General features: G+C 46.3%; 1 protein-coding gene across 2 annotated transcripts; it reads right to left on the bottom strand.

Moving 5' to 3' along the window:
- Positions 1-250: 250 nt before the first annotated feature.
- Positions 251-10544, bottom strand: Slc25a28 (solute carrier family 25 member 28). 2 transcript variants are annotated; one of them, XM_042689581.1, is made up of 4 exons: positions 10133-10544; positions 3488-3716; positions 2666-2722; positions 251-1098 (listed from the first exon to the last, which is right to left on the bottom strand). In XM_042689581.1, the coding sequence occupies exons 1-4, from the start codon at positions 10421-10423 to the stop codon at positions 581-583; spliced, it is 1095 nt and encodes a 364-aa protein (XP_042545515.1). In that variant the 5' UTR covers positions 10424-10544; the 3' UTR covers positions 251-580. The 2 variants fall into 2 exon arrangements, with proteins under 2 accessions (XP_042545515.1, XP_042545516.1); XM_042689582.1 differs by lacking the exon at positions 10133-10544 and having other exon boundaries at positions 3210-3581.
- Positions 10545-12956: the final 2412 nt, after the last annotated feature.

The following is a 12956-nucleotide window of genomic DNA, read 5'->3' as shown; positions in this document are numbered from 1 at the left end:
GGGATCCACTGGCAGAGGTACCACTGGCAAAGGTCCAGTGCGCCAGGTGTTGGGGAGAATCCTTGAAGCCTACTACTGTCATCGGGAACAGAGCCCTAGACTTAAGTCATCATGAAAGGTCAGCAGAAAACCAAACTGGACACACTCAATAAACCTTCCATTTAGTCTTCTGATTTCTGCTTTAAGCTAAGTCACGAACAGCCCAATAGTCCATCACTTCCCCAGTGGCAAGACAAGCCCCACAGAATCATTTAATTTAAAGGCCTTTTATTAGGAACCAGGGAAATGTGCTGCTTATTTCTCTATAACAGTCTAGAGCAGGTCATCAGGCCCAGAGTGGAGAGGTTGTCAGAGGTGCCGTGGTGTGCTCTGCTGCCCTTGCTCAGGGCCTGGAAGGAAAGGCGGTGGCAGCAACGGAGGTTGGCAGGAACTCGTGTTAGCCAACATACCAAGAGCCTAGGGAGAGCTCTCTACCTTCCTTCCAATTCCACTCAAGGCTGAAGCATGCCAGGGACAGAGCGTGGCTTGTGGGGGCAGGTCACAGGTGTGCTGTCTGGCCCTGGCTTCATTCAGCACTCGTTCACTTGCCTGCCCTCCACGCTTCTTGCCGTTTAGTGATTACATATTTGAAGAACTCATACACAGACCATGCAATGGCTGTGGAGGGGATCTGGTAAATTACTCTAGCCTGTACCCCTCGGAAGTAGGCAGTCACCCCGCCCACTTGATAGACCGTCCTGAAGGCAGTAGCCATGCCTGTAATATGTCCTGTAATGTTTGAGTTCAAAGCCAGGGATTCCTGGGTGTTGAGCAGTGTTTTGCAAACGTCCAGTGGGGTTGTGGCAGCAGCAGCTACAGCTCCTGCACAGGCTCCGGAGAGAACGTGGGAGCTGGGGTTGTACCGTCTCTGAGGGTTAAAGTGCTCCTGCAGGAATTCATAGGTCATGAAGTGAATGGCTTGGAAGGGAACATTCATGGTTAGCTGCGTCGTGTAGCTGCGGTAAAAGGCCCCGGCCCCTTCATTTTGCCACACTGCCCGTACACAGTCTGTCACTCGGTGGTATGGTGAGTTGTACATCTGCATCCTTTGCTTGATCACTTGGGAGTGTTACCAACATGGAGAGAAATGGTGACGGCAACCAGCCGGTAACCAAGAGTGTCCAGATTCAGGGTCCCAATCAGCAGATCAGCCAATGGAATGGAGAGAGAAAAAAAAGTATGAATGAGCTGCCTATTACTTTGGGAAGGTCATGTTTCCCTTTCTTCAGGGGAATGGGTAGGCAAAAAAGAGTAATAATAATAATAATAATAGCCCCAACTCCCAACAGGATTTCATTAAAATTAGCTAGTGAACACCTATGACTTAGGGGGGTTTCCTTGAAATAAGTACCTATCTATTATTACTGCCTTACCCTTTCCCAACTCCTAACAACAGATAACTGAGTGGCAGTGAATGTAATAACAAACACAGATCCCTAACAATCCCAGTCCTCAGGTACAAGGAGGAACATCTAACTTCAACTATGAGGATGGTGATTCTCCCAAAACAAATACAAGATTCTTAATCAAAGGGTTTGGCTTCAGTTTCCAAATGTCTCATACTCCCTCAAGCGGAACTTGTGAGTTCTGTGGATCTCCAGCTTTTCTTGGGCTCTTTCTGCCCCACAGAATTGTCCAGACCTAAGGAACGTGACAACTAGGCCAGCCCTTCAATTCTCACAGTGGAAATTTCATTTTCAGAGAATCATTTCTTCAACTGGAAAATCAACACCCAGGCAGCAATGCAAGGACTGAACTCTACAATGTGATCATTTAGTTTTATCTCAATGATCTCCATTCTAGTAAGAGAATACTTTTTAACAGTCAAAATCCATCTTCTGGGGCTGGGAAGGTGGCTCAGTGGTAGAGTGCTTGCCTTGCATGCATGAGGCCCTGGGTTCGATTCCTCAGCACCACATAAGCAGAAAAAAGCCAGAAGTGGTGCTGTGGCTCAAGTGGTAGAGTGCTAGCCTTGAGCTGAAGAGCTGAGGGACAGCACCCAGGCCCAGAGTTCAAGGCCCATAACTGGCCCCCCCCCCCCCCAAAAAAAAAAAATCCATCTTCTGCTGGGTAACGGTGGTTCATGCCTGTAATCCTAGCTACTTGGGGGCTGAGATTGGAGGATCATGGTTCAAAGCCTGGGAAAGAAAGTCCTTGAGACTCTTATCTCCAATAAACCACCAGAAAACCGGAAGTGGTACTGTGGCTCAAGTGGCAGAACACTAGCCTTGAGGTGACAGCACCCAGGCTGAGTTCAAGCCCCATGACCAGAAAAAAAAAAAAAAAAAATCCATTTTCTTTGAAGCAAAATGAAATCATCTGACAGACTTTTAGAAGATCAAATCTTCTAGGAAGGCCCAGGAACAGGCTATTAGAACTATCTTTTTTTAGAGAAGAAACTAAGATGAATCATATCCAGAAGAATGAATGGGTCCTAAACAAGGAGTTCCCCCCAAGTGCTGAAAATAAGAAGGGAGCACCCTCTACTGGTAAAATAAAATAACACAGGAGGATTTCCACTCTGACTGATAAGCTCTGGCTTTTTCTCCCCACCCTGCAAGCCAGAAATTAAATAGCCCAGACATGCAGATGCCACTGCCAAGAAGGTAGGGTAAGGAATCATTACCTTCCGCTGGATTCATGGCTGCATCATGAAGTAATGTGGCCACACACCCAGCTGCACCTGCAAATGAGAAAATAACTGCCACATGTAAGGCCAGGTGGGTGAGCACTTCCTGAAGGTCCTGAGTAAAGGGGAGTGGCTGTGATGCCACAGTAAGCCCCAGTGAGGAAAGGGAAATGTTAAAAGTCAGTCCAAAGGAAGGGAACCCAACTGCTACTAAATTCCTGCTCCAAGAAAGGGAGACACTTGTTCCCACCAATTCGGTAAGGCCTTCACTGTACATGTATTCCGCATCTGATGGGAAGGCCCCAAAGAGGCAGAGAACGGCCCAGATTTTAGTAGCACAGATGGTTCTAACAATGCAGCTTCAGCCCCATAGAAAGTTGGCACACTGCTGACAGAGGATGGCAGCAACGGCCTCCAATTCGGGAGAACCTGGTGGTTCAGATCTTCACCACAGAACCTGCCTTCCGTCCTACTGCCCCCATTCTGCCAAACCCACTCCAAATCCTAACACTTGTCCATCCGGTCCTTCCCTCCGCATTACCAGGCATTTGAAGTTGATGCCAGGGAGATGAGAGGAAAAAGTCAAGCTGGAAGGTAAGGGAGGATACTGTGCCCCTTTGTTGAGGTGCCCCAAAAGAGGGGTGGGGTTGAAGCGGCCCGTTGGCTGAGAACATCAGGTTTGGAAGTCCCTCGCCTATAATCTGGCCTACCCCAGCCCAAAGCTGCAGCGCCAAACCATGCTGAGACTGGGAAGCACTGACAGCAGCAAAGCCCAAAGAGTTGGGAAAGTGGGGGAACCAGCACAGGAAGGCTTAATACCATTGGCAATATGGCTATTGCCCCCTGGGTGGATTACATCACTCAATGTCTTTTTTAACTTTTCGTAGCAGGCAAAATAGAGGGCGTGGGCAGGCCCTGCGCCTGTTGCTGTGACATTCAGCCCCCGCATGGGCCTCCATAGGCCCTCGGTTCTTATAATCCTCCAGAGGGCCTCCAACACATTGCGATAGCGGGCAGCTGGGTCAGGCTGTAGACTCTGCATCCGGGTCTGAAATTACAGCAAGGAGAAGTACAAGGTCAGTGCTGACAATTTCTTATCCACCTCAACACTCAAGCTGTGGACACTGGGAAAACATGCAACCACACTCATCTGTGGAAATAACACCTGGCATCTAGCTTTCCTTCATCCCACATCTATGGCCTACCTTTCCAAATCTTGGGTTTTTTTGTTTTTTTGTGCTGGTCCTGGTCCTGGCCACTAACACTGAGCTTCTTCTGCTTAAGGCCTAGTGCTCTACAACTTGAACCAAAGCTCTACTTCCTCTGTGTGTGTGTTCTGTGTGTGTGTGTTTGTGTTAGACTTTCCTGCTTTGGCTGGCTTTGAACTGCAATCCACAGATCTTAACCTCCTGAGTAGCTAGGATTACAGGTCTGAGCTACCAATGTCCAGCCATCAATTCTTGGTTCTAATCTTGGACTTTCTTTACTACTACCTCTGAGAACACTGCCACTTGTGAATATTCTGAAAGTTCAAAATTATCCATTGCCCCAATCAAGTCTGTGATTTACAAGTTGCCTTTCCACTTTAATAAACTCAGACTAACAGCAGTGGTACTCATTGAGACTATGCTGAAAATGAACTATACAACTTGTAGGTGGGGATGGGAGGGAAAAACTGGGAGAGAGCAAGGAAAGGAGTGACATTGTCCAAAAAGAAATGTACACTAGCCTTGAGCAAAAGAGCTCAGGGTCAGCGCCCAAGCCCTGAGTTCAAGCCCCATAACTAGCATACACACACAAATACTGTTTATCTGACTCATTTAACTGTAACCCCGTTTGCATATCACCTTTATAATAATAAAAAAATTAAATTAAAAACTTAGGCTAAGAGGGCTGGGAAGATGGCTCAGTGGTAGAGCGCTTGCCTTGCATGCATGAGGCCCTGGGTTCGATTCCTCAGCACCACATAAGCAAAAAGAAAAAAAGCCGGAAGTGGCGCTGTGGCTCAAGTGGTAGAGCGCTAGCCTTGAGCTGAAGAGCTGAGGGACAGCACCCAGGCCCAGAGTTCAGGCCACACGACCGGACCCCCCCCCCCCCAAAAAAAAAAACTTAGGCTAAGAGTTTTGCAGACAGATTTAAAATGTGAGCATTTACTGCCTACAATGTCCTTGGTGCTTTATTTTTAAACACTGCTCCTGGCCCTGCTTCCCAACCACACATTACACTGACTAATGAGAAGGTAGCTCATCTTTTGAGCTATCTTCAAACTATTCAGCTTTCTTTCAAACTATTTGGCATTAGCAATCTGATCTGTAAGTTGGAATCTTGACATAATTAGCACTCTTAATGCTGATGTAATTTCCTGACTGAGAGGCTTTTCAGAGATCTTAAATTCACTGGATCTCAACATTGGCATCAGCAAATAAAAAGTCTCTGTGAAACATAATTTTTGGAATCTCTTGAAGAGTTTAAAGATTGGGGAAAAAAATAAAGTGCATGGTAGACACTTGTATCATGTTCATGGACAAAGTTTTATTGAGTTTTGGGGTCTTTCACTTCAAACGCTTCCTCAAATCAGACCTTACCTGAGCATGTCTCTTCTATGTCAAAATCAAAAGTAGTTTGGAAACAATTTAAAATCAAAGTCAGACGCTGGTAGCTCACACCTGTAATACTAGCTACTCAGGAGGCTGAGATCTGAGATCTCAGGCCAGCCATAGCTGGGAAGTCTGTGAGACTCTTATCTCCATTAAACTACGAAAAAGCCAGAAATGGAGCCACAGCTCAAGTAGTAGAAATTAGACTTGAGCAAAAAGCTAAGGGATATCACCCAGTCCTAAGTTCAAGCAGGACTGGGACCAAAAAGAATCATTATCTAATGCCTGGCACACAGAAGGCATTTAAGGTTTGTTTGCTGAATGAATCTTTTGTCATATAGCCATCTCTGCAGCAGTTCAGGGGAAAAAAAAAAAAAAGTGCAGCCACCAGTGAGCCCAATAGGGGGCGACTGATAATCACAGTTTAAACGCCTAATTCATTCTAATCGTTGGATTTAGTTTGGATTTAAAAACTTGAACCCTCTGATTCAAGTTGGCCAAGTAGAATCCAAGAGCATTTTTTTAAGAGCATGAGAAAAAAAAAGAAATTAACCAGATTAACAAATCCTAGGTTACCCTCAAGCAATCCACATTATTCTTTACTTTCTTCTGTCTGCTAGGAATCAAAACTGCATGCTTAGCATATAAATTATTGGACATTCTATCACAAATACATATTACTTAACAATGTGTTTCCAAAAATGTGTTAGAAACTGATCTTGTGCAGGATGGATGTTCAGAAGGCCCCTTGCTCTGCTGGAGTCAAAGGCATGTATTTGGTAATCAGTCCTGAAAGGCCAGTCTCTGCATCCAGGAATGCTACACCTCCGAGAGAAAACTGGACTGTGGGTAAGTCTGGACATTTTGCACACACATCTAAATCTAATTCAGCAATTCCAACTCAATAAAAATGCACCCTTACAGTGAGGAGCCAGGCATAAGCCGTGCCAAATATAAAAATGAATATAGATGCCCAAATGTGTGGGCCAATAAATGTACCTTTTGCCGGAAGATGAAAACTCTAACAATTTATGAAAGCTTCAGTATGAACAAAACACATTGGCTTTGAAGAGAAATCAAACAAATGAGGCCAGTGGTTTGGTAAAAGGCAAGTCACATTTGAGTTAAAATGCCCGAGTTGGAGTGCCAGCTTTGCTACATGTGTTGTTTTGGGTTGTGTCACTTATACCTCTGTTAAGCTTTAAAAATGAAGCTAAGAATGGCTGGTTCATAGTGCTGCTGGGGGACTTAAACAAATAAGGCATGCAAAAACCATGGATAATTCATAAGTGGGCATTATAGGCAAGGCTTTTTATTGTATTAAAATGATTCAAAGATACATTTGTTCATGTCCAAGAATTTACAGATCATGGCAGCATTGTCTCATATCTAAATCAGTTCACAAATAGGCTTATGCAACTAATTGGTCATATTCCAGGAATAAATCAGGTTTAATTCTGCATTGTTTTTCTAAAGTTTCTCTGTGGATCTTAACGACTTATATTACATGTCTAGTTGTTAATCTAAAGGTCATACATCCACCAGCAAACTTTACTGTGAAATTCTTGGCCTTGCTTGGCTCTTGAAATCTGCTTTGGGGAGGCTATATGGCTCGTGAGTCGCACAGATTAGATTCAAGTCATGACTCTGCACTTAAAACTCTGATTTCAGACAAGTTACCTAACTCCTCTCCAAGCCTCCTGTCTTCATCTATAAAATGGCCACACAGGTGTCTACCTTCTGAAACTGTTTCAGGGATTGAAACTTTTGAAAGAACTTGCACATAAGAACTGGCACCTGAATATTTAACAATCATTATTAGATGCAAGATCAAATAAGCCAAGGCTTCCACTGCCTTTTACTGGTGAATGTGTACAGAGAACCATTTACATGAGGGAGTTTAGAGACTCCTGTTCCTGTTTTTTCCCTCAATACGTGTGCCACCACCACAGAATCACAAACAGCACTTTGTACAGATGGGTACGTAGCCAGCTGACTATGTAAAGGGTTCCGGTTGCTTTGGGTCACAGAGCCTGTCCCTACAGATAAAAGTCTGATGCTTGTTTCTAAGGCCTAGAAAAGGAAACTGAGATTTATCTGGGTTCCCAAACCTCCTATTATGACCATGGAAATAACTGGATAGCCATGGCCGACTGAGGCTGTATTGACGTCCCATGGTCCCTCCCAAGGATATTTTAAGGCAACTTGACCCTGATAAGTGTCTGGGAATACATAGGCCTGCATGCCAAAAGGCAACGTCAGCTTTCTTGTGCAAACACCATGGTTGCCCTTTAGGCTCTAACACCGATACTTGCTTCTAGTCCAGTCTTAGGGTCTAGCTGGGCTGCTTTTCCTCTCTGCCATGCATTTGTGTAAAGGAAGAACAGCCACCAGGAGATGAGTGGATGGGGAATCCCTATCTAAAGAAAAGGATTTGAGTTTTACATTCATGCCCGCACAAAAATATTTAAAGCACACTGATACTATCCTCCCTTGTCATTATTTAAATCTCAGCATTAGTAGATAGAAATGATTTTTCTAAGATACCCTTTGTTATTTTCAAAGACTCCTGAGCATTTTTCCTGCAGGTCAAACAATTACTTCTTTAATATAGGGTTCACAGGCAGGACTGTAATGTATGACTCATTAAAAAAAAAAAAAAAGATGAATAGGAAGGCTAAAAGTGACTTATTCCAGTAATGCCATGGTTATGCAAAAAAACAAAAACTGAAAGGAGGAATTTCCAGAACTCCTCTTTCACAAGTGCGTCCTAAATGGTCGCACAGGCCTATGGAGTAGTCAGTCTCTAGGCTTTCCAAATGTTCTCTCTGACTTCAAACAGTTGGGATCCTCAAGCATTGGAATCTCGCATCAGATTTGCCATATTTGAGCCTAAGTGGTCTCCCCTTCTACAAAATAAACCGTTTGACTAATATTTGTCACAGGACAAAGATTTTCTCTAAGGATTTGCTAGAAGCCATTTCTAACAGGAGAATTATAAAGTCCTTACAGCAACTGCCCTGTCATTTTTTTAATGCAAATACATGGAGTAAGAGGGCAGCCTCCCATTATGTAATAGTACAACAGTTAAACTGTTAAGTTGTAGTAACATTTCTAAGCCAGTCACTTTACCCTACTGTATTTTCCAAGCTGTTAAGTAATTTTCATTGCTTTCTTGGATCTGTTTTCCATTTGGTCAATCCTTCAGATACTCTTCCTGAAACATAGCCCCTTAAACCCTAAATTCTACTCACAGTGGAAGTAGAGTGAGGTCACTCTGCAGCTAGATCATATGAACTTTTGGATATGCAGCATTATCTCAGTCATTCAACCTAAAATCTATTAGGTAAGTGTCAAAATCTTTTTTTATTTACATTCCTTCATTATACATTTAACAGATCTCTCACATGCATTTCATTGATTATTTCTTTTAAGGGAAATGTTTCAGGGAAGACAGAGCAAGGACTTTCATCAGTTGCAAGGACTCTAAGATCCAAATTCTTCTAATGTTCACCTCAGTTAAAAGCACTTAATTACATTTTCTGTACATATAGCCCTTGTTAGGAGTTACTTTGTAACGTTATAAAACTCTCCTGTCAAGTGTCTCATTCACAAAGCTTCCTAAGAACTTTTCCCATTCCCTCATCCACCTTACTAATGAAATTGTGAAACAGTGCTGGAGACAGGGGCAAGCAGAGGGGCTCTACTTTGCAATGCCCAAGTTGATCATCCTTTTCAATATAACATCTTCCTAATTTAAGAACACACACACAAGGAAGAACTACCAGGATTATCATTTGATAATGTGTAATCACCAATCCTTATTATAGTCTTAGACCAGTCCTTTTGAATTTATTTCCTTCTCAATTTATACCTCACCTTTAGAGTGGCTGATATCTTTACTAATGGAAAAGAACTATTTTTTTTTAACCCAACAATTTATTTTCATCTTCACCTAGCTTTCTTCAGAAGGACTTGACTTCTGTATCCATTAGTCATCTTGCTTGGTTGTGGATGTAATTAAGTTTTACTTTCACAGTAATCATGTCATCCTGCTGATTGCGTTCTACTTTCTTCACACATCTACTTTCTGTCGCGCTTCCCTTCTAGACAAGTTCCTCTATCCCTCTGAAAAAAAAATCTCTCAATTTCATGTGCCCTCAGAAAACATACTGTCAGTTCCATTCCTATTGTGTGTGTGCGCGCACTAATGTGCTCCAGAACATTTAGTCTTAATCTCAAGCTCGATTTTCATGTTCGGGAAATAAAGTGGAATATCCAGCATGTTTCAGAGAAACTGAAACCTTTTCCTGAACATGACCTTTCCCATATTACTCCCAGTGTGATACTCTGACTTCTGACTGCTCAATGGTTTCCAATCATCCATGGATTAAGATTTAATATGATCTTTATCTAACTGGGAGATCCCAGTTCCTGCCCTGTCATTTTTAAGGGAAGACACAGGAAGTATCTTGCCAAAAGCACCTACCGGACGAACATCTCAAGCCATAGGATGCACTTCACAGTCTGATTCAGGCCAGATGGCATCGCCAAAATTTAGCACTTAACCCGTACTTCGTGAATCCCCCATCCTACCCTATTCCTGTGGGTTCCGAGGCTTTCTTGGTAACAGATTTTTGATACTGAGTCCGGATTCAGCTTTCAATGACGGTTAGAAATAGGTCCTGATTCCTAACTGGGATCATCTCCCTGCCAGTACCTTGCTTGCACGGAGTTTCGGTTCAAATCGTGTAGGAGCCAGGAAGGAACCCGGCGGCTCCGGCTCTCGGCCGGGATCCTGTCTCTAGACAGGACTCCAGGTCAGGTCAGCCCCAGATAGGGTTCGGAGCCGGGTGCAGGTTCTCACCTTGACGCAGTCGATCGGGTACATCACGCAGTGCTCCAGGATCCCGGCCACGGCGCCTGCCACCATGTGCGTGGTGACAGTGGCTCCAGCCGGCAGCGCTTCATAGTCCGGGCCAGAATCCGAATCCTGTCGTACCGGGGGCCTGCAGGCCCCGGCTTCCCCGCCGCCGGCCCCCCGGCCCACGCCCCGCTGCAGCCACCCGTCCAGCAGCGCCGACTCCCCGGGGCTCCGCCCGGGTCCAGCTGCCGGCCCCCCCGCCACGCCGCCTGCACTCCGCCCCTCCAATTCCATCCACCCGGGCCAGCCGCGGCGCCCAACCGCGCCGCCGCCGCCGCCGCCGCCACTACCGCCGCCGCCCCCCAACCCCGTTGCGTCCGCCTCAGGCGCAACCCAGAGAGCCCGGGGCCTCTGGCTCCCGCTTGGCCCCGCGAACACGCCCCCCAAGGCCAGCCATTGGTGCAGACACCGCCTTAGCCCCACCCCCTTCCTCTGGTAGAGGAAATATGTCCGCGGTATTCGCGAACTCGCCTGTCATTCTTCCGCTCGGAGGCGCTGCTGCCGCCTAGATCCCACCCTTTCCCCTTTGATCTTGGGAGCTTCTTGTTTATTGGCCATCGATTGGCGGACTTGGAAGCTAAGCCCGCCTTTGACTTTCCAGGGGCGGGAGAAACTTCAGGCTCTACTTGGATAGGCTGAACCGCTCCGGATACTTTGGCGGTGACCATTGGCCCGTACCACACCGGTCTCTGATTGGCTACGGAAAGAAGCGCCAGGGCACCACGGGGACCGGCTCTTGGGCCCCAGCGTGGTGCCTGTGGGGTTTTGAATCCTACGGCGTGGGTCGCCTGGGAGGGGGGCGGTGCCGGGCCTCCGAGATCAAACCGCTTCGAGTGCCGTTACAGCTCGTGCTCCAGTGCAAGCCCCCGGTGCCCGGGCGCGCAGCTCCGGGACGCGCGGCCCGGGTCGCGAGCGCGGTGTTCCCGCGGGATCTCGGGGGCGGGGGCGGGGCCGTCCGGGCACAGGACTCCCTGGCACCGCGAGTCTGGGAAGCTGTTGCAACTGGCGGGCGGAGTTCTACCTCCGTGAGGACCGCAGCCTCCGAGTTGACTACGGCCGGGTCTGGGGTCCGATAAGCTTCAGGCCCCCGAGCCCGGCAGTGGGCTTCGCTCTTCTAAAGTTGCCTGATGAGCCCCGCAATGGTTGAATCCACGAATTCTGCTGGGCTCGGCGCCCATCAGGAGTGCAGATGCTGAAATGGGGAAGGGATGATTCGGAGGTGGCGACAGGTGGCGAGGTGGATCCCGACAGCATCGCCATTGCAGCCGAACGTGCGTGGTGACGGTGGGGAAGCTCGGAGGTACAGCTTATCCAGAGTGAAAAACTAGCATCTTGTCTTCGCCTGGGGTGATCGCCTTTTGGGACAGGCCCATGTCGTTGCCGGGCTCGGGGGGCGATCAGTAGTGGTGGAACGGTACTGGCGGCCTGGCAACGAGGCCACGGAAGCGACTCAAGAAGGACCGGCTGCTGAGGACCCCAGGCATCCTTTCCACCCCGCCTGCCCCGCTTCCTCGCCGGAGCTTGTTTCCACAGGCTTGCCCAGTCCAGTTTCCTGTTTAATAACCGTTTTAATGAGATGATGCAACAGCAAACTTTTCCATCCGTGTATAGCGTCTCTTTAGATGTGGAGATTTCGCCTTTTTTCAGGGCACTCTCCCTTCCCACCTCCTTCCTTCCTCTTCTTTCTATCAGGTGGTTAAGGACTTTGGATTGTGACCTTTTGGAAAATAATAAAACTGCAGACCATCCGCACTCTCCTTATGCACGCATACACACACAATTTTGCACATAACTTCTGAGTTTCAGAGTTCTTGAAGGTGACTCCCTAGGGGTCCGTTAACCTCAGGCTAGGAACTTCTAACGGCGAGTTTTCAACCATCTCTCTGCTCTAGCTCCTTTCCCTTGAGAAATAAAGAGAACTCAGAAAAAACAACCCAGTCCTCTTAGCATACTCATTTATTTACTAATCAGTTGCTCCAGGAACGATCCATACCTGCGATTTTTATTTTTTATCTTTTGCTCCTTGAGTTCTACAGTTAACTTTGGGGGGGGGGGGGCAGGGGGTAATTGGAGATAAGAGTCTCACGAACTTTTCCTGCCCAGGCTCGAATCATGATCCTTAGATCTCAGCCTCTGAGTAGCTAGGATTATGAGACACCGGCACCCGGTCTACACATTTATTTAGTGATACGATCTTTCAGGAATCACAATTTTGTCCTACATTTTTTATCTCCTACTTCCCTAGCTGTTTAAGTGAAACATTCCTAAAGATTCAATGCTCTGTGTGTGTGTGTGCCCGTGCTAGGGCCTTTTTGTTGTCTTAGGGACAGTGCGCAGGCTCTGAGTTCAAGATACCAGTACTATCCTCTATCCCCTCCCCCCCAAAAAAAAAATCAGGACAAGTAATGCTGGAGGTGTTAAGCTTGAATTCTAGTACTTCCAAGGGGGGAAAATGTTCAATGCTTAATATGTTATCAGACCTATTCATAAAACTCAATAAATGTTGATGACTATTATTGTAATTATTTCATTTGGAAATGTTTGTCTACCATTATAGAAGTCAGTGGACAGTGCCTCACCCCTAGCATCCCTGATCTAGTCACTGTTCTTTGCTTGTGTATAGGGTGTCATCTTGTTGCTATAGTACCAAATTTGGCACTATCTTAAAATAACTCTCCTTTTTCCTTAACAATATCCATGAACTCCAGGCCCACGTCATATATGACCTTAATCATTGTATGAACTTTTTATCATTAAGATTAGATAT

Source organism: Dipodomys spectabilis, unplaced genomic scaffold, assembly GCF_019054845.1.
Source record: "Dipodomys spectabilis isolate Male_0828 unplaced genomic scaffold, ASM1905484v1 ptg000125l, whole genome shotgun sequence".
Taxonomy (NCBI): Eukaryota; Metazoa; Chordata; class Mammalia; order Rodentia; family Heteromyidae; genus Dipodomys; species Dipodomys spectabilis.
The sequence above is the reverse complement of the archived record's forward strand: the minus strand, read 5'-3'. Positions and strand labels throughout refer to the sequence as shown.

What these genes read in the sequence shown, in the direction of transcription:
- Slc25a28 (XM_042689581.1), bottom strand. Translation starts at nt 10,423, where the DNA reads ATGGAATTGGAGGGGCGGAGTGCAGGCGGCGTGGCGGGGGGGCCGGCA. An exon ending in ACCCGATCGACTGCGTCAAG is followed by an intron (nt 3,717 to 10,132) that starts GTGAGAACCTGC and finishes CTGTAATTTCAG; the next exon opens with ACCCGGATGCAGAGTCTACA. An exon ending in CAATAGCCATATTGCCAATG is followed by an intron (nt 2,723 to 3,487) that starts GTATTAAGCCTT and finishes TCTCATTTGCAG; the next exon opens with GTGCAGCTGGGTGTGTGGCC.